Genomic DNA, 17,963 nt, shown 5'->3' with positions numbered 1-17,963 from the left:
AAACCTCACACTCAACGTCAACAAAACATAGGAGATGATTGTGGACTTCAGGAAAGAGCAGAGGGAGCACCCCCCTATCCACATCGACGGAAYGGTAGTGGAGAAGGTGGAAAGTTTTAAGCTCCTCGGCGTACACATCACGGACAAACTGAAATGGTCCACCCACACAGACAGCGTGATGAAGAAGGCGCCTCTTCAACCTCAGGAGGCTGAAGAAATTTGGCTTGTCACCAAAAACAGTCACAAACCTTTACAGATGCACAATCGAGAGCATCCTGTCCGGCTGTATCACCGCCTGGTACGGCAACTGCTCCGCCCACAACTGCAAGGCTCTCCAGAGGGTAGTGAGGTCTGCACAACGCATCACCTGGGGCAAACTACCTGCCCTTCAGGACACCTACACCACCCGATGTCACAGGAAGGCCAAAAAAATCATCAAGGACAACAACCACCCGAGCCACTGCCTGTTCACCCCGCTATCATCCAGAAGGCGAGGTCAGTGCAGGTGCATCAAAGCTGGGACCGAGAGACTGAAAAACAGCTTATATCTCAAGGCCACCAGACTGTTAAACAGCCATCACTAACATTGACTGGCTGCTGCCAACATACTGACTCAAATCTCTAGCCACTTTAATAATAAAAAATGTGATGTAATAAATGTATCACTAGTCACTTTAAACAATGCCACTTTATATAATGTTTACATACCCTACATTACTCATCTCATATGTATATACTGTACTCTATACCATCTACTGCATCTTGCATATGTTGTTCGGCCATCGCTCATCCATATATTTATATGTATATGTACATTCATTCCTTTACACTTGTGTGTATAAGGTAGTTGTTGTGAAATTGTTATATTACTTGTTAGAYATTACTGCACGGTCGGAACTAGAAGCACAAGCATTTCGCTACACTCRCATTAACATCTGCTAACCATGTGTATGTGACCATTTGATTTGATTTGAAACTAAGCATATTTGAGACCCTAATGAGTATTTCCCACCCCACTTTATCTGAGACAAGTAGAAAAGTTCTCTCTACAGCCCAATATTCTTAACATACCAGGGTCAGCATTGTATTTTTGTATTATTGGTCTTAAAAATTGCACAATAAAAGTGGCCATTGATTTTTTTTAAATGCAATTTCATTTGAATTGGTTATTCACCTTGCAATGTTTTGAAATGCGGGATTTTATTGTGAAGGTTCCTCATTACCGTATGAAAGTGACGTCATTGTTTGTGCTGCTGGCAGAATTCTAGTTCATATTCTAAACTGCCTGGTTTGAGTTCTACATATTTTTTAGCTGTTTAGTTCTATGTTTTAGTTTATTTCGCTTAATAGCAAATCACCATGTCGGTGGCGTTTGCACCTCATAGACAACGTGGAAAGGGTGATATAACACCCACTGGAATTCAAAAGGTAATTCATCTTTATCACGCACCCCAACAGAATGGATGCGGATAGCACCCAGCTGCTGCTAGCTAGATAGCTAACTAGCCTAGCCAGTGCCCAGGTCGAGCTATAGGCAGCTAGCGTTAGCTATGTAAAGGGAAATAGATTGGTAACAATGTTGCTAGGGTAAAGCGCGGTCAATATGAACTTCGCGGGAGTGGGTAAATCTAAAAATAACGATTTTTTTTGTCGATTCGATGGACTAACATTACATTTGTTTCTGATATGAATGGAGGCCTACTAGTATTTTGTTAGCTGGATTGTTAGCTTCTTTTGTTAGCTGGCACACAGAACAGTAACGTTAGCTGACACATGCTTTGTTACTAGGTAGAGAAAAATGCAAAGGCAGTTTGACCAGCTAGTTAGTTACAGTGTTGTCATTAACATCATATACTACTCTACTCTCAAATAAAATAATATGATTTTATGAGTAGTCTGGATTGGAACGACAGTTTGTCCTCTGGAGTTATACTGTCTATGGTTCAAAACGTTAATACAAGTAACATTGTTTCCATGTATGCATCACAATTCCCCAACCCTTTTTACATTGTATTTACTGTATTCTCTCAAATCATTTTTCACTTTAAAATGTATGCCAAACAAAAACCAATGATTTGTTAAATTAGACAAACCATACAACTATGCACATAGACGAATTTTAACAATTACACATGACTAGTTTGCTAACAGACAGCACAAACCATCATTCTGTTACCAAACTTTGTATCTGCACTGTTCTTCAAGTAAATGGGTTTTTGTGAAGTTCAGTGGAAATTAAAAGTAGTCCTTGTGCATGTTGTATGGTTTGTTTAGCATATGAACACTAAGTTTTCTTCCGGTTTTGCTCTGTCATGTTTCAGTTACTGGATGAAAACAATCAGCTGATTCAATGTATAATGGACTTCCAGAGCAAAGGAAAGACAGCAGAATGTTCACAGTAAGTTATACTTTATGTACAACATCTCCATACCTGATGAGCTTTCAGGCTCCATACTATCATGTATCTGAGTTTTTGCAGTGTATTGATGGCTCCTCTCCCTGCCCTTTTAAACGTTAACATGTGTTTTTATCTGTTTTCTGTCAACAGGTACCAGCAGATGCTCCACAGAAATTTAGTTTACCTGGCCACAATAGCAGACTCCAATCAGAACATGCAGTCTCTGCTCCCTGCTGTGAGTATGGGTCCAGGGCGGAGAAGGGCAGTGATGTTACAAGAAGGGGACAATTCATTGGTGCTGAATTGGATTCACTCTGACACATTTCATCAAGTTGTACAGACACTGTACAATTAGAAATACGGTGTTGTTCTTGGCTCCCGATAGTTCAAGGATTGTGTTCAGTGATTTTAAATCTCCAACTAAGCACAGAGCTTTTTTTTTTAAACAAATGTATTTTACCGTTATTTAACTAGGCAAGTCGGTTAAGAACAAATTCTTATTTTCAGTGACGGCCTAGCAACCAACAGTGGGTTAACTGCCTTGTTCAGGGGCAGAACGACAGATTTTTTACCTTGTCAGCTCAGGGATTCGATCTTGCAACCTTTCGGTTACTAGTCCAATGCTCTAACCACTAGGCTACCTGCTGCCCAAAACATGACTCTTTGATGAAGTGGTCTAACAATACTCCCTCCATAACTATCATGTATTCTGTTATCATAATTTATAGATCCTGACTTGAAATAAGGGCATAGAAATGCAACAACAGAGCTAAGAAGAGCCAAGCCTCTTTATATGCATTACACTGCTAGTCAGGAACTTCACCAAATTCCACCAGTACAGGAAATGAAGCCAGTATAGGGGTTTCCCATCCTATTCCCAGTATATCTAACCCTGTCAAGCTCTGACGATAGATTGTGCGGTGCATGTGAGATTGAATGTAATAATATATGCCTCATATGCCACCAATGGAAGCTTGCCCTGTCTCCCCTGCTGTTGGTCAAAGGGGTGTATAATGTTCACCTAGATGCTCTGTACTTGATTTCAGAAGTGTGACTCCCCTACTCCCCCAGAGGTAAAGCTTGAAGTGAGTATGGGTGGAGAATTGGGGGTTAATTTATGATAGGGTGTCTTGGTTCACACAATGTTCATACTGTGCATTGGAGGCTATATGATTGATATTCAAACACAGGGTCTTTTGTTGTGAAACTTCATATGTGATACCTCTGAGATAGACTGCTGGTGATAGGCTAATATTGATGGCCTTTACAATAGTACAATAGTATTGTACTGTGCCATGTAAAGGTATACTCTTGTGTTGATAGGTTCTGCTTTATTATATAGGCTTACTTGTTGCTGCAATCTGGTGCTGTGAAATAGATGATAGAATAACATGTCAAATCCAGAGATTATATAACATATTATATCCACAGAAAGGCCGGAGTCTTTAAATCCTGTACCTTCAATATAATTTGCTTTTATTTTGAACATGATCATTTCTGTTCTTACATTTAAGAACCCATGGTCATCCGTCCATCAGTCTTCCTCCCTCTCCCACCGCTTTTTCTCTCATACATGGCTGAGATATGTATCTTAACATGGCTGGTGTTGCCCTCTCTGTGTTGTCTGTCTGCAGCCTCCTACTCAGAACATGCCCATGGGCCCTGGTGGGATGAACCAGAGCGGAGCGCCGGGCCCCCAGCCCCCCCACGGACACAACATGCCCTCTGAGGGCATGGTCAGTGGCGGACCCCCAGCCCCACACATGCAGAGCCAGATGAACGGACAGATGCCTGGTAAGTGACCTCCCGTCCTCCCTCTATCCCTGTCTCACTCACTAGGGTTGCCTAGCAACACCACAGAGCTGGAAGAGGAGGGGAGGGTGCTCTGTTAAATGATGTCACCCGTCTGAGCTCTGGTTGTCTTGGACTCCACTTCACTGTGGTTGTGTTTGTTTGTGTGTGGGGAGAATAGGGCTGTTTTATACTGTTCAATCCAAATTGAAACCCCCAAAAATCTGCAATGTTGCATGGTATGGGGAAAAAATGTAGACCTAGTTATTTGGTGTACTGTTTGAATCATTATTGACAGGTTAGGAACTGAAGTGTTGGTCAGTGTTTCCAGGGGACCCTAATAAGGTGTTACATTAGATGTTTTATTACCTGGGCTGCGGTCCAAACATAAAAGACACCCTCGCCTTATGCCCTTGGGGAAAGCCCCGTCGCCATTTTGGAGGACGGTCCAAATGATAAGCCAAGCAAGGGAAGTTTGCAACGTAAGCCCCTCAGCCCTCGTTTTTAGTCGAGTGTACAATTATGTTCACTCCGGGGCCTGAAACTCCCCATAATTGTACATCCACTAAGAAAATTCAGCAAAAACTTAGAAACAACATCAATGGAGTCAACATACAAGTGTATGTTTTTGTTTGGTTATCTTTTGGAAATTGTAGAAATAAAACATTTTCCTCCTTCAGAAGTTCCAGCTAGGCAGGCTAATATTAGTTAGCTAATTAATTTGCTAGCTATCGTACAGTTGGCGTATATTAATAGTTATATATTTAATTTAAGTAGACATACACTCATAAATGACTAGCGCATGTAAAGCACCCACAAGCTACCAGTGGCTGAAAACACAATTTATTTTTATTTATTTCACCTTTATTTAACCAGGTAGGTCAGTTGAGAACAAGTTCTCATTTACAACTGCAACCTGGCAAAGATAAAGCAAAGCAGTGCGACACAAACAACAAAGAGTTACACATGGGATAAACAAACGTAGTCAATAACACAATCATTGTGGGATGTACGAGTGACGAATTTCCGGCCAAGGGTGGTCCATTTAAAAATCATTCCTTCCTATCTCGGCCTGCAAGTGTATACTCGTCAGACGTCATGATACATCATCAGAAGTGTCCACTTAATTTGAGGGCTGAGGGGATAGGGTGTTTTAAGTGTTTGAACCGCATCACTGATGTAGCAAGCTAGCTAACATATTCATGCTTTGCCTATTCCTCTGATTTAGAATATACCATTGCACAAACAACATGCTTATCTAGGCCTACACCAGCACTGGTACCAGGCTGTATTGGCTAGCTGACTCTTAGCTTGCTAAATGTACTAACTAGCGATTAGCATTAGCGGCTAATGCAAATTATTTTAGCCACAACTTGCTAAGAAAAGACAAGTAGTAGTTTGCAGACGGTAAGATACACAAACCAATAGTGTAATTATAGAACATTTGTGCAAAGCAGCATCGCTATCACCAACATCTTGTTGTATCTATCTAACCATGCAAAGTGAACAGCAAGAAAGTGCTTGTGACTCCATGGTTGAGCAATTGCTCTCTCGTTGAGTAACATGGGGCAGGGTTTGGTGTGGGAAGCGGTATACCGCCCAGCCCTAGGGGCTAGACTGTTAACATTTAGTCTACTTTGTTCTGCCGCAGGGTAGATTGACCAGTTATTACCAGTTGTCAAGGCTCTACAGCGCACATGCTTGTAAATATTAGAATAGGGAGAAAATACTTTCTCAGGAAAGCTTTAATAATGTTTTAATTAAATAATTAAATCTTTGATTTCTATACTGTATGGTCTAATATCTTCCTAAAGGTTGAATGATCTGTCGTTCTTTTTTTCTCAGGGCCTAATCACATGCCCATGCAGGGCCCTGGGCCGGGTCCCAACCAGCCCCCCAACATGCCTGGCAGCGGCTCCATGAACATGCCCCCCAGCAGCCATGGCTCTATGGGCGGCTACAACCACGCTGTGCCCTCCTCTCAGAGCATGCCTGCCCAGGGCCAGATGAACATGACCCAAGGACCCATGGGTAACTACGGCCCCCGGCCCAACATGAACATGCAGCCTAACCAAGGTACAGGAAAGAGGAAAACAAACGTGTCCTTGATAGACCTTCTCTTTGACCCATACACATCTTTTGATGATGACATCCATCCATAATTTTTTTCAAATTAGTTTCTGTAATGGCATACTGTGTGTGTTTGTTGTTCCCGCCCCAGGCCCCATGATGCACCAGCAGCCTCCCTCCCAGCAGTACAACATACCCCCTGGAGGTGGCGGGCAGCACTACCAGGGCCAGCAGAACCCCATGGGCATGATGGGCCAGGGGAACCATGTGATGGGGCAGAGGCCCATGCCCCCTTACAGACCCCCACAGCAAGGTACGCTCTGCTCTACAGAGTGGGCACTGGGACAAGGCGCTTGGTTTGACTTGACACAGGGCTGAAACCTCTTCTCCTGTCCGTAACCCCCTTTCCACTTCGTCTTTTAAGTGGAACTATCTTTCACTTACACTGTCGTTGCTTGTAGACATAGGTAGCCCCATTACCATAGAAGGAATACCCAGATGTCCTGAAGGTTGTTGTCAGCCCCAGACAACTGAACTATAGTTTGGGGACCAGGAGCTCTCTATCAAATAAGCGACCCAAATTCCAACCTCACTCCCCTTTCCACACCGAAATTCCCCCCTCCCCCCCACTCCCGCCCCAACAACACCTTGAATCAACCTGTGTGTGTTGTGTGTGTGTATGTAGGACCCCCTCAGCAGTACCCAGGGCAGGAAGACTACTATGGGGACCAGTACAGTCACGCAGGACAGGGAGCCTCAGAAGGTAGGAGAACCAACCCTCCAACCAACCGCTCGTAGAACCAACCAAACCTCTCCGTCCGTCTAACGTTCACTTAGAGAAGCTGTATTGAGGCATGTAGAAGGACAGCGGATAGCGAGTACCAAAACAACTTGTATGACAGTGACACCATCCCTCAGCTGAAGCCAGTGAATTGCTCAGCACCACTTTACACCCGAAACGAATCATCAGTGGTTTATCTTGGTTCCACCGCAGTTATCTAGAACATTTGTGGAAATAGAGAATGAAAGATGTCAGTTGGACAGTCATGGTGCTCTGTAAGCCTGGCAAGAAGGAAGCTAATGTTTGGTTTAGCCCGCCCACCATCCCACCGGTGATATGCGTCTTCGATAAACAAATAGCTAGTTATTCTGTTGAACCGTTTTCTTGTGGAGGTGTGGCTCCATGCGTACCGCGATTCAATCCAGGAAGTTGATCTTAGGTGGTGCTTTTAGCAGAAGCGGAGGTCCTACTTTAGCAGAAGCCCCACACACGAGTTGACAGATGTTGCGTTGAAGACTCCTGGTGGAAAAGGAGACTAGTTGGACTGGGATTTTTCACCAGTGATTTCCCACCCCTCCATAGTGATTTTGCATCATAGCATCCCCATCATCAATTATTCTTAAATTAATAACTTTCTCTTGCATGTATCAATCACTTTTTACACCTTTCTGAGTTGTCTACATTCTACTCCCTTTCAAACTTTGACACAGTACTCTCCAGTCTCATAGCTAGGTTGTACTCTAATGGGAATTACAGGATTTAAATATTGTCTTGTAAAACTGTATATTCTCAAAAGAAAGTGAAACAAATATTCCAATGTTTACTTATCACTTTTGCAAAACCTATATTTATGAACATTGATACCCACACACACACAGAGACATTGCTTGAAGCAATATAAAATATGTACTGATATTTAACAATCTGTATATTTTTAATCCCCTGACTTTCCCCCTCATTGACTTATCACCTCAAACATGGACATGAAATAACATGTCTTCCTATCTCCTTGTGAAATAATGCTTTAGGTGGTTTACTACAGCCACCGTTCCCTGATCAAGGCTTTGATCCCTCAGAACAATACTACCAAGGAGGTATCTATGTAGCTTCACAGAAATGTACTCACAGGGGAAAAGGAAGAAGCTAAGCTAAAAACACACGACTTATGGAACTTTTGTGATGCTTCTGCTTTTACGGAGACATTTCTGAGACTTCTTTCCAAATGTGACAAAGGCTATTGTGTTTTATAACTGCAGTAGCCTAAATGCTAGCTTTTTACAATTAATAACATAACTCAAGTACACTTTCTATACCGGTATTATTTCCTCTGTTAAGCCTTCCCTGGCCAGCTGAAGCTTTCTGAGTTTGTTCTAGTCTCTGTTTTCTGGCATCATGTCCCTCACCGCTATGCACGTGACTACTTTTAATCGTTGATGATTTCTCACTCACATATTTCATTTCTCATAAATGTTGTCGTTCCAGTTTTGTTTTATTAATGGCTCATAGCAGGTGTCAGGTAAGGATGCTAAAAAAAGAGTCACTATAACAACCATGTTGCATATAAAAACAAACAAAGATAAACTTAATGTTTCAATGGGCATGCTCACAGTGTTGGTTCTTTTCTCCTGTGGTTCTTGTCTTGTCTGCCAGAGCGAGACCCAGCAGCCAACCAACAGTCCCCCTATGAAAAAGATMATGGTTTGTTAACTTTGTTTGTTAACAGCCTAAATCAGTGTTTTCAAAAAACGTTCTGATCAGGATTAGGGTCAATATCCTGTTCAATTCAATCAATTCAGGAAGTAAAATGAAATTCCAATCATGGTGTTGGTTCTTTTCTCCTGTGGGTTATGTCTGCCAGAGCGAGACCCAGCAGCCAACCAACAGTCCCCCTATGAAAAAGATCATGGTTTGTTAACTTTGTTTAACAGCCAAAATCAGTGTTTTCAAACCAATTCTGATCAGGGTTGGGGTCAATATCTTGTTCAAATCAGGAAGTAAACTGAAATTCTAATCATGCTGGAAAAATTAGGAATTGAATTTCAGTTTACCTTCCGACTTGAAATGGACCCCAAGCCTGATTCTGGCCACTCTAAGCACTGATGTCTGCTGTGTTGTCGTCAAACCTGGTTCAGGTACTGTAATATCACAGATACCGTAATGTCGCTCTGTTGCCCCCGGTAGGTAATGCCCAGTATGGCCAGCAGCAGGAGGCCTACCAGCAAGGTCCTCCCCAGCAGCAGGGCTACCCCCCACAGCAGCAGTACCCCGGACAGCAGGGATACCCTGGACCGCAACAGGGCTACGGTGGGTGGAACCWAAGCAATATCACTGAATCTGTCTTTGTCTGTCTCGGTCTTTCTCTCTCTCACTCATCTTGTTCTCCCTCACTATTTATTTTCTCTCTTGTTCTTTCTTTCTCTTTTAATTTTTCCATAGCCTATTACTTTGTACACTTTTTTTGATTTACTGAAATGGGAAATAAATAGATGTTGGTGTGTGCCATTACTCTGATGGCAGTCAGTCCACACTCATCCTGTAGGGTTCACCATTTACTTTCCTTTTCATTATCTTGAAACGTCAGTCCAAAATTCCAAATGGCACTCACCCAGAGCCTCACATATGTTTACTGAACCACACCACTGTTTTGCTAATTGAAATGGTGCACTTTCAATGTTGCAGCAGCGCAATCAAGGCTACACATACTGGCACATTGATCAGAAGCGGTAGCTGGCAGACATTGGCACTGTGTTAGGTGTCCCTCTCGTACTATGGTGGGTCACTGTACAGGCCTAGTTACTGTGTGATAGAAAGTATCTGGTCTCTGAAAGCTAGAGATGGCGAGAGAGTGAAAGGAATAGGACACGCTTATGGGTAATAACCCTCGGCATTGTGGGTGTGGGAACCACAGCCCCCCTCTTTCGTTTTAAAAATCCTGTCAGCTCTCCTTTCTCTCTGAACCAGAGGCCTTTCTCTCATGTCAGTAATGAGCTGGTGGAGAGAGGCAGAGGCTATGAGTTGGGCTCCATCTGGCTCACATGCGCTCATGCTTGTTCGCTCTCGCAGGCGGGCCACACAAGGTTAAGCTTTGCGGTAGCGGCGTCTGCATTACGAGCACCTAATGACGTTTGACTTGGCCCAGTCAGTCAGTCATCGTATCACTGATCAGCTGTTAAAATGCCTGATATGGCGCTACGCGGCGGTAAGGTAGCTGCAGTGCAGTGGTAGTATACAGAGGCGGTCTGATGGAGTGATTTTTAATGAGGCTTCGTTTATCTAATGAGGGCCCACTGAATCTCCTTGATGTCTCCTTTCATTAGAAAACTTAACACCCAGCTCCAGCAAGTCAGACTCTCATTACACAGCAGAGTAGGCCAGTGATAATGTGGAGCCAAACTTCAGCAAATGGGCCAGGGCCCAACTAATACTACTACTACCCACCAGTCTCTTTCTGCCATGCCTCTGGCTGGCTGTCTGGTTGTCAGTGGATATGTCTATTGGGGAGATAAAGGTTAATTGACACTCAATGGTTCAAGAACAAGACGTGGCATAATAGGCATCAAACAAAACAAAGTCAGTGAATCAAGCGCGCTGTTATACTCCCAGGTTGACTGTGCTTTTTGTTATTGAACAGACCAGTCTTCTTAACTGGTCCTATATGGTGTGAGAACTGTAGCATCATGTTTCAGTCAGCATCCATAACCTTTTTCTCTGCTCTGTCCCCCCTCCCCAGGTCCGTCCCAGGGAGCCCCAGGCCAGTACCCCCAGGGTTACCCCCAGGGTCAGGGGCAGCAGTACGGGGCCTACCGGGGCCCCCAGCCCGGCCCCCCTCAGGCCCAGCAGCAACGCCCATACCCAGGCTACGATCAGGTGAGTATGAGCCCATGAGTAGGCAGGCCTAACCTCTATCTGTATGTGACTCTTATTGTGTCCTTTTATATGTTGGCTAGAGATGGATAGAAGTTAAAAATGTAACGTGAAGTTTATCCAGGGTTCAGGGAGTGTCCATAAGCAAGAGACCTGGGTGGAGTGGGTGTCTTGTGCATGCTGACATTGTATGGGGAGTTTAAGACGAGTTGAATAATATTGGATAATACAGCAAGTCAGACCAGAGCAGTGCAATGCGAGGGCAATGTAGTGTCTCCTCCCTAAACGTAACTGACTTTTGAGATTGTTGAAGGGGAGGGGAGAGCTACGTGTTGCCCTGTATTTTCTGTGGTCCTTTGCGGGGGCCACAGCAACACTTTGATTCTTTATCTTTGAATATTCAGGGACACATGAGGAAATAAAGACCCAGGGATTTGAACCCCTGACTAGTTCTGTAAGAAGCAAAGGTAATGGTAAAATCTGGACGTGTGACCGTTCGCCTAGCCTTGATTTGCATTTGTCATGTTTCTCCTCCTGTCTTCTATTTAAACATCTGATTTCCACCTTTACCTCTTTTTGTAACCAGGGGTCGAATTCTATTCTTGAGGTCTTCAAGCATATTCTGTAGGGGAACTTAAAAATAAAATGTTGATGGTTTGGAATTGACTAAATCAATCAAAAGTATAACTCCTCATGCCTTGGGTTATTATTCATCCCTTTTCATGCAATATACTGCATTTAAATGTTTTTATGCGTAATTTAATTATGCACTGTGTAGAATAGTATATGATCAAAGTAAGTCAAATTTAAGCAAAATAAATCAATGTGTAACTAAACTTTTATTCCTAAAGAGCAGCCACTTTCGACCCCTGTTTAGAAATGCTCCTGCAAAATACAAAACATGGGCCTCTTATCATGTGAAATGTGCAAGTCGGAGAGAAGCATTTTGCCTACTGCTACAGTATAACTGACATGAAGTTACTTCCCTCCTGTTGAGCTTTTCTGTGGCCATGCTGCCACCTGCTGGTTAAATATAGCCAATGCAGCCACACAGGAATAGTCTGCATCTGTATCTGTAACAAAAGGTTGATAACTAGCTGCTACAGATGTGCTTGTTTGCATTCTGTTTAAATATGTAAATATTACCATTTCCCTAGTAAATGCCTGTTTGTTCAGATGTTCGGATGAAAAGTAATTAAGATGTCCATTTACAGTACTCCCTTCCTCCCTCCACAGGGTCAATATGGAAATTACCAGCAATGAGAGATGGTCATGGCAGTCACTCAGTCAGTCACCAAGAGCCCTGCTCTGACCTCTAACCTCTGACCTCTGTACAACTGTTATCTGGACTTTTATAACGGCTGCAGCTCACAGAGACGCCCACACACACACACACTTTGCCCTCTGTATCCCCTATGTCTGGGCCTTATGTAATGAGATGATTGTGTTCACTTCCATTTCTCCCGTTCTGGTCTGAGTTAAGTCTCAAAGCAGCAATGCCTTAAAACCAAACAGAGCTGCCTTATCGAGAGCACTGCAGATTGCGAAAAGGGCAAGAAATTACACGTAAAATTCATTTTGTCTATATCACAGAGGACAGAAGTATACAGAACTGAACTTCACACTCTTGTATGGCAATGTTTCTCCATCTAATAGCCCCCTTTTCATAAGAAGCAATAATGCCAATGGGAAGTGGAGGGGTGGGACGAGGATGGAGTGAGGAGATTTTACACCAGAAACAAAATTCTGTAAGGCTATGTTATATGTCAAGGTCAACATATGTGATGATGATGTAAACATGTATTTTATGATTTTTAGATGGAGCTAATTTTGTATAAGAATTTGGAGTACTGTTGAATATTGTTTCTTTTTTCCTCCTGCAGTGTTATGTCTCTTGATGTAAGTTGTGATTAACATTGTTTTCATCTGCTATTTTGCTTGTTCTTCTGTTATTTGTACCCCCTGATTTCCCTTTGCTTCTTCAATGACTTGTACATTGAATATGTGCTTGGGGTGAACAAATCGAATGCTTTGGTTTTATGAATGGATTGTACATAGAAAGCCCTCAAACAAACTGAGAACACCTATCTGTGTTGGAGCATCAGTGGTGAAACATTATTTCTTTGGGCAACAGAACATGACCTGTGAGTGGGGCTGTATTCTGACTTTGAGATCTACAGTATGTGTGTAACTAGGGTTGCAAAGCTACYGGTRATTTACCAAAGTTACTGGAATATTGTGTAATTTTAGTAATTAACAGAATCTATTGTAACTTTGGTAATCTATACTTGAATAACTTTTAAAAACTATTCGTATATAGTGTTCATTTATTATATCTGTGACCATATTGTCCATGAGTTTTATATTAGATAGTAGGGCGGCAGGTAGCGCGTTGGGCTAGTAACCGAAAGGTTGCTGGTTTGAATACCTGAGCCGACAAGGTGGAAAATCTGCCGACTTGCCCTTGAGCAAGGCACTTAACCCTAATTTGCTCCAGGAACGCCATGGCTGACCATGTCAAACACCACATTTCTCTGGACTTATCTGGTGTATGTGACATTTTTTTATTTTACCATATTTTTCAAGAGAAAATAACCTAATTAATGGCAAAAAGCATCTAATCAACAATTACATTATTTTTTTCACTAATCTAATGATTTACTTTTTTCACAACTGCCACCAGTTTGATGCCCAAACATTAATAAAACATATTGACATAAAATAAATAAATGTTCGTATAAAGGAAATTTCATGCTGAAACCCTCATATTAAACACCAATGAATGGTATTCATTTAGTTTATTTAGGATTGTTGAACAGCTTTGTCATATTTTTTTAACTCTCCGGTATCGGTGTCCCTAAACYGGGACGGTTGTTGCTAACGTATGCTAATGTGACTAGAATGACGTAAGTAACAGCCAACTTTCCAGGACATAGACATGTCTTATATGGGCAGAAAGCTTAAATTCTTGTTAATCTAACTGCAGTCCAATTTACAGTAGCTATTACAATGAAAAAATACCATGCTATTATTTGGAGAGTGCACAACAACAAAACACTTATCATGGCAACTGGTTTGATACATTCACCTCTGAAGGTAAATAATGTACTTGCATTTAGTAATCTTGCTCTGATTTGGCATCCTGGGTGTCCCAGAGATAAAATGTAGCATAGTTTTGTTTTATAAAATACATTTTTATATTCAAATGTAGGAACTGGGTTCTGTCTCCGGCMCCGCCCGGCCATCTAGATGTGTGAAGGTTAGTGTTTTTTTTCTGTAGGGAAGCTAATTATTAATCATGTATGACTTTCCTGAATGTGTGTAAACTTTCATTTTTTATTACCATAGCATTTTTGTATGTTCTCTATAGTTATGTACTTGACAATTTATCAATTGACCAATTCGGGCACATTTGGGCAAACTCCTGGCAGACTTGATACAAAATATAGTGTACTAATATAATGCTTCACTKGATCAGTCTGAAACTTTGCGCACACACTGCTGCCAACTGGTGGCAAAAATCTAAATTACACCTAAACTCCTATCTGATTGTATGGCCTTTCTCTTGCATTTCAAAGACAATGGAACAATTATTATTTTCTGAAAATGCATTTTTTTTTTGTGTGTTATCTTTTACCAGATCTAATGTGTTATTCTTCTACATTAATTTCACATTTCCACAAACTTCAAAGTGTTTCCTTTCAACTGGTATCAATAATATGCATATCCTTGCTTCAGGTCCTGAGCTACAGGCTGTTAGATTTGGGTATGTCATTTTAGGTGGACATTTAAAATGGGCCGATCCTCATCTGATTAAAATATTTCAGATATTTTACATGTTGTTACCCACACAGAGGGCCAGAGATTATTAGACACTTGTCATAATCTGAATTACACAAATGGGCCACTAGATGTTTTCTGACAGATTTGTAAAAAAAAWWATAWWWATATCCTTGGAAGATAAAAACAATTCTGGTAGTTTACAGGTCAACTTTGAATGTTTCAAGTAATACACCCTCCCTTTGCAAACCTAAACAAAGCACAAAGCATTCATAAAGTGTCTCAGATTAGGACAGCTGAATTGGGATCAGTTTTGCCTTTTAGATAATATGTAAAAAAAAATACAAAAAATAGATAGATAGGGGAGACCTGATCCTAGATCAGCACTCCTAGCCTGAGACGGTTTATTAATAGGGCCCCTGAATGCTTCCAGTACCCCCTGCTTCTCCTAAAAGTTGAATTTAGAAGCATGTATCTTATGGCCTTGGCGCTTCAGTGTGCTCTGTTATTGGTAGCTGGATAAGAGGTGAATTCAKTTGGGGGATATTCCCAACATATGTCTAATGTGCATCGGACACAGCTCTCAAGAGAATAGTGTCTGCTCGATACATTACGTTTTTATCTGCAACTTTCTCAACATTTTGCCCGTGCTGAATATTCCCATAAAGGGTCTGAGGGAGTGCATTGACCACAGACTGCCCGGTCAGACTGTCGTACATTCAGTATGTTCAGCCCCACATAAGCTTGTTTCAGACAGAATGAGTCTTCTTTACAATGTTGGAAGACATTTCTCCCCTGAATAAACTTTTACGTTTTTGTCATTTAAGAAAATGTAATGTATGTTAACCACCAACAAAATAATATGAGTTATGGAGTATAATGTAAGTAACCACCAACAGAATAATATGAGTTATGGAGTATAACGTAAGTAACCACCAACAGAATAATATGAGTTATGTGGAGTATAACATAAGTGTTACGTTATACTCTAAACTGAGTGTCTTGCTGTAATGATTTGAGATACATTTCCTATGATGTCATGCAACATTTCACTCTTAGACAGACTGTGGTTGTGTTATTTTATGAAACCTTGGGCTTGATATACATTTGTACAATATGCATACATCATGCACATATTATAGAGAAGATAGAAGTATGGTGATTGGTTTCCAGTCAGCCTCAAAGATACTAACCTTGGTATGCTTTAGTACATACCTTGTAATTAATGTTTTGTTTTTCATTTACCCTGTAGCCAACATGATGTTACTGTAAGTGTCATTGTGATGTGAAACTGTACAGTATGTGACTGAAAAACTGCAACAATAAATTGCTTGAATTTTTTTAATATACTTTTGTTGGATTTTTATGCAATGGTCTTTCTTCAAATGTCTCTGTTCTTCAAATGCAACGACATAGACAATGTTGTCTAAGTTTACTTAGATTTTCTTGTTTTGAATATCTGTTCATGTATTTACTGTACACTATTAGCTCAGTAAGTTCCCACCACACCCTGCATTCCAGATGTATCAGGAGAGGTCCCRGATACATTTGCACCAAAAATTACCTTCCCGCTCAGCTCCCCCTCCAGAGGGACTACCTGTCATGCACAGTAGGGGGGAGAGCTACAGATGGTGCACCAGATGTGTGTCCGGAACACATGACCAGACTGGACATGGTGTTAGAGGGCCACTGCCTGACCCTGCCCTGGTGCTGATGTGTTTGTGTGTTAGAGAGGGTGTTTATAGATGTCAGACACTAAGAGAAAGACAGTAAGAGAGAAATCTTAAATGTGTTTGCGCTCCTTTATAATGATCTGTGTGTGTGTGTGTGTGTGTGTGTGTGTGTGCGTGTGTGTGTGCGTGTGTGCGCGCATGTATATGTGCAGTGCTCAAGGTCTGGTGGCATCTCCCAGTCACCCCAGCACCATCCTGCTCCTCCACAGCTGGCCGGCCCACCCTTCCCAGCTGCCACTGGGGCTCCCCCTAGCCCCTCTACTTGGCAGACACACCGTTTTGGGCGCTCCCCCACCAGCCCTCCCTGGCAACTGCCACCCTCAGCTGCGCACTTGCAGACGGGAACGGGGTCGTACAAAGTCACTCCTCCTGTGACTGTCTGGTGCCACGGGGGACAGAGAGATGATGAGGGGATGGGGTGGGAGGAATACTTTCCTTATACCCTTCATATACCGTCGGATCTCTTTTGGGCACTTTATCAATTCAGCAAGATGGACACATCACAGTCAAATTTTCGAGCACAATAGGATAGTGGAGGAAAGTAACCCCTCAAAGTGTTTTTGATGAGTAGGCTAAACACTGTTTAGTCTGAGCCTGCTAATCTTTATGTAACGGTTTTTATTTACAGTATGGCAAGAGTGACTGTTACATGTAGCAGTAATGGGCCTTGTTTTTGCCATGAAGTTAAGGTATCATTTTCCGTATCATACAACCTACAACTCATACAATATTTAATGTAATAATCTAATCAGTGTTAATTCAATACCTTTTGATCCATGGAAAATAAGGAAAGAGATATAGAAGTGTCGACGGGTGGCAAGGCAAACATTAAGGTGACAGTATATTTTCAGAGGATCATAATCTTGTTCAATATTTTCATAATTATAATTCAAGGCACCTTTCAGGCAAACTTGTAACCACTGAGGGCAAAATGACATTGTCATCATATAGCTAGCAGGCAAGATGTGATATCTCTCTCTCTCTCTCTCTCTCTCTCTCTCTCTCTCTCTCTCTCTCTCTCACCAAGCTGGGTCATCTGATGCAGAGCAGGAGCAGATCGTTGGAGGAGCTGGGAGAAAGAGCGGGGATCCGATCATCTCGCCTACTGAGGAAGGTCGTCGCTGAGGTCTGTGACTCCTTGCCAGTTCTTCATCGTCAGTATGTGACTGACATTTCCAATTCTGATCGGTGGAAGGAGGGAACTTGGGATATTAGATGTTGGGGAACTTGGTGACCTGGAAGCACATCAATTGATTCTTCTGACCTACAATCAGGAGGAGATTGTATTCCTGATCTGCCATACATTTAAATCCCTACATACTCACAAAAATCCATAACATAACAGTTTCTCCACAAACAGTTTCTATCTATCAGTCTAGCTCCTCAAAACTGTCTACATCAATCTATCTTTAGGAAAAACAGCCAATCCAATCTGCCTGTCCAGTTCGTACATGACCTGGAGCACCTCAGGAGAATGTGTATTCCAATATTCTATCAGTATTAATATCTGTTGTCCTCTGCAACTTGGCCTTGTTGAGTGTACGTC

General features: G+C 42.0%; 1 protein-coding gene across 15 annotated transcripts; it reads left to right on the top strand.

The window, feature by feature from the left end:
- The first annotated feature begins 1,242 nt into the window (after positions 1-1,242).
- LOC111957302 (protein SSXT) lies at positions 1,243-16,033 on the top strand. 15 transcript variants are annotated; one of them, XM_023978102.2, is made up of 14 exons: positions 1,243-1,428; positions 2,322-2,398; positions 2,549-2,633; positions 3,445-3,483; positions 4,033-4,192; positions 6,035-6,265; positions 6,411-6,572; positions 6,945-7,022; positions 8,691-8,738; positions 8,899-8,946; positions 9,222-9,344; positions 10,771-10,907; positions 11,309-11,371; positions 12,141-16,033. In XM_023978102.2, the coding sequence occupies exons 1-13, from the start codon at positions 1,360-1,362 to the stop codon at positions 11,324-11,326; spliced, it is 1,275 nt and encodes a 424-aa protein (XP_023833870.1). In that variant the 5' UTR covers positions 1,243-1,359; the 3' UTR covers positions 11,327-11,371; positions 12,141-16,033. The 15 variants fall into 15 exon arrangements, with proteins under 15 accessions (XP_023833870.1, XP_023833869.1, XP_070292841.1 ...); XM_023978101.2 differs by lacking the exon at positions 11,309-11,371 and having other exon boundaries at positions 3,448-3,483; XM_070436740.1 differs by lacking the exon at positions 8,899-8,946.
- Positions 16,034-17,963: the final 1,930 nt, after the last annotated feature.

Source organism: Salvelinus sp. IW2-2015, linkage group LG32 (assembly GCF_002910315.2).
Source record: "Salvelinus sp. IW2-2015 linkage group LG32, ASM291031v2, whole genome shotgun sequence".
Taxonomy (NCBI): domain Eukaryota; kingdom Metazoa; phylum Chordata; class Actinopteri; order Salmoniformes; family Salmonidae; genus Salvelinus; species Salvelinus sp. IW2-2015.
Note: the sequence above shows the minus strand (reverse complement) of the source record. Positions and strands in the feature narration are given on the sequence as shown.